At 40.0% G+C, this 2672-nt stretch overlaps 1 gene segment (V, D, J or C); it reads left to right on the forward strand.

Annotated features, from left to right (window-relative positions):
• The first annotated feature begins 619 nt into the window (after positions 1-619).
• On the forward strand, positions 620-2177 carry LOC142430477 (immunoglobulin heavy variable 3-48-like). The segment is given in 3 exon segments: positions 620-680; positions 762-1060; positions 2124-2177. Coding segments are annotated over 3 exon segments (414 nt in total).
• Positions 2178-2672: the final 495 nt, after the last annotated feature.

Consider the following 2672-nt stretch of genomic DNA (forward strand, 5'->3'; position numbering starts at 1 on the left):
ACACTTGACAGATGTTTTAAAAGTAAACATACTGATTACTTGGGTTAAATGTATATACATATACATGTTTTTTTTTCTTCTAGCAACATATTCTATAGCATATTATGGGCAGACCTAAGATAATTCCATAGGGAAATCTTACATCATCTACCGTTTAGCACACTGATCTTGTCCCTTCTGACTTTTTGTGTTGATAAAATTCAAAGAACTTTGAACAGGATTACAATGTATGTCGGTCCCTTGAGCATTGCACAGCACAGTTTTAACACTTCAGTGCGTTGTACTATAAAATAGAGGTGATAAAATCACCTCCACACACATTTTCCTGCTTACATATAAATTAAGTTTCTGGGTTCACGCAGTTTAACATGCTAGAGTCACATAATAAATCCTTTGTTTCAGTCTGTTTTTATTGTGTCCTACCCAACTCCCATAGCGCACTCATACTTGCCTTCCAAGTACATACAACTCCTCACATTGCTATAAGGAGGGGGGTATGCAAATAGAACCTCTCCATCTGCTGAATAAAAGCAGCTCAGCCCCAATGCTGCACCTGTGGGAGAAGAACCCCAGCCACGCAATTCCCAGGTGTCCCAATTCAGTTACTAGAGCAGTCACCATGGACTCTGTACTGAGCTGGGTTTTTCTTGTTGGGAATTTAACAGGTCATTTTATGGAAAGTGAGTGTGTGTGAATGGGCAAGAGTGAGAAACATAGGGTGTGCATGATAGTTTTCTTGATCAGGGTCTCTGTTTTTGCAGGTGTCCAATGTGATGTGCAGCTAGTGGAATCTGGGGGCGACTTGAGGGAGCCTGAAGTGTCTCTGAGACTCTCCTGTGTAGCTTCTGGATTCAGCTTCAGTGACTATGACATGAGCTGGTTCCGCCAGGCTCCAGGGAAAGTCCTGGAGTGGGTCTCATACATCAGACCTAATGGTGATATCACATACTATACAGATTCGGTAAAGGAGCGGTTCACCATCTCCAGAGACAATGCCAAAAATATGCTGCATCTTCAAATGAATAGCCTGAAAATTGAGGACACTGCTGTGCATTACTGTGTGAGAGAAACAATGAGAAGAAGTCAGCCACAAACCTCCCCTGCAAGAAGTGGTCTGAGTTCAGGGTACACCCATGCCCCACAGAGCACAGGATTCATTCTCAAGAGCAGGTGCAGATGGAGTTCTACAGTTGGTTTCCTAGTGTGTTCTGAGGATTCTTCTCCATGTCAGTTTCCCCAGAAGATCTGTATATTTTTTTATGATGACATGCTCTGAGATCTGTGAATACAAAAGTTGTAACGGGAGAAATATGGTCACATGTAGAAAACAATGTTTTGATTGCCTCTTATTAAAGTGAAATTACTCTGCAAGGGGTCCCAGGATTATGGAAACCCTGAGCAGTCTACTCCCATTAGATTCATGGCAGAGAGGGTGTCTGGTGTGGTGCAGGGGGGCAGCCAGTGATGCTTTCGGAGAAAGGTCTAGTGACCTGCTTCTGAAATGTTCAACTCAGAGCAGAAACCACAGAGCATTCCCCAATGAGGACACTCACTGAGGTTCAGGTTAGAGTCCAGTGGATGGCTAGATTATGAACAGTAACAGAGAAAACAGGATGTGGTTCACATGTGACCTCCTCTTCATTTGGAATTATGCATGTCAGACTCAGCACTAGTTGGGGTCTATTTTTGTCCTGGTTTCATTTCTTTCTCTCTGTTCAACAAGGTCCCCTTATTCAGGGGTGTGTTTCAGTTTATATTTGGCAATGTTTAAGAGTATGTGTTAGTTTTGTTCTTACAAAATGTAAAACGGAGGCAGAAATAAGTTTGTGTGAATCGTACTGGGGAAATGCCTAGTGGGTGAAAATGCAGAGGGGACCACTGAGAGTGTGAGTGTGTTCATCCAATGATTCAAGGAATAACATTCTTGGAAAAATAGAATGAAAAGGTAATGTAATTATTTCATAAATCTTTTGAAGCCCCCTTGGATGACCTTGAGGGAAAAAAAGAGAGTAAAATCTAAGACTGACTTTTAAAACCTGTTGTGAAGCGCATCAAAGGTCCAGAAAGTTCACATTATATATCATGGATACAAAATTGACCATAAGAGAGTCTGTCTCTCTTAGCCACTAGCAAGACCTACAATATCAGAGCTGGAGCTTTATGAAGTGACCCGTTGAATGGTACCTTGATCTTTCATATTCCCTGTCGTTAAGACAAGGAAGTGGGAAGAGCAAGTTCTCAGGGATTACTCACTTTCATGTCTTTTTAGCAAAGGTAGCTTGGTCTTATTTGATTATCGTCACAGACACAGAGTCTTGGGATATGTTGTTTTACAGATTCAACTGATAATGGTACTTATCAAACTATTGTCATACTTATGTGTAATAAATTAATATTTGATTTTGATCAATATTCCTCCTCCTCTTCTGGAACCTTTCTTAGAAGTATTGACAACAGAGAAATTCTACCTATCTTCTTTCTGAGACTTTTATCCATATTCCCTATTTGTTTTACATTTTGTGATGTATGTTATATTTTGGATTTCAAACACACAGCAAGTAATTGTACTTATTTTTCAGTATTCCATCTGTAACTGAAATGTATTTTATATAAGAAATGAAACTTTTCTCTTAAATAATACTTTCATAATTAATAAAGAACGAGGCACAGGA

This window comes from Tenrec ecaudatus, chromosome 17 (genome assembly GCF_050624435.1).
Source record: "Tenrec ecaudatus isolate mTenEca1 chromosome 17, mTenEca1.hap1, whole genome shotgun sequence".
NCBI classification, from domain to species: Eukaryota; Metazoa; Chordata; class Mammalia; order Afrosoricida; family Tenrecidae; genus Tenrec; species Tenrec ecaudatus.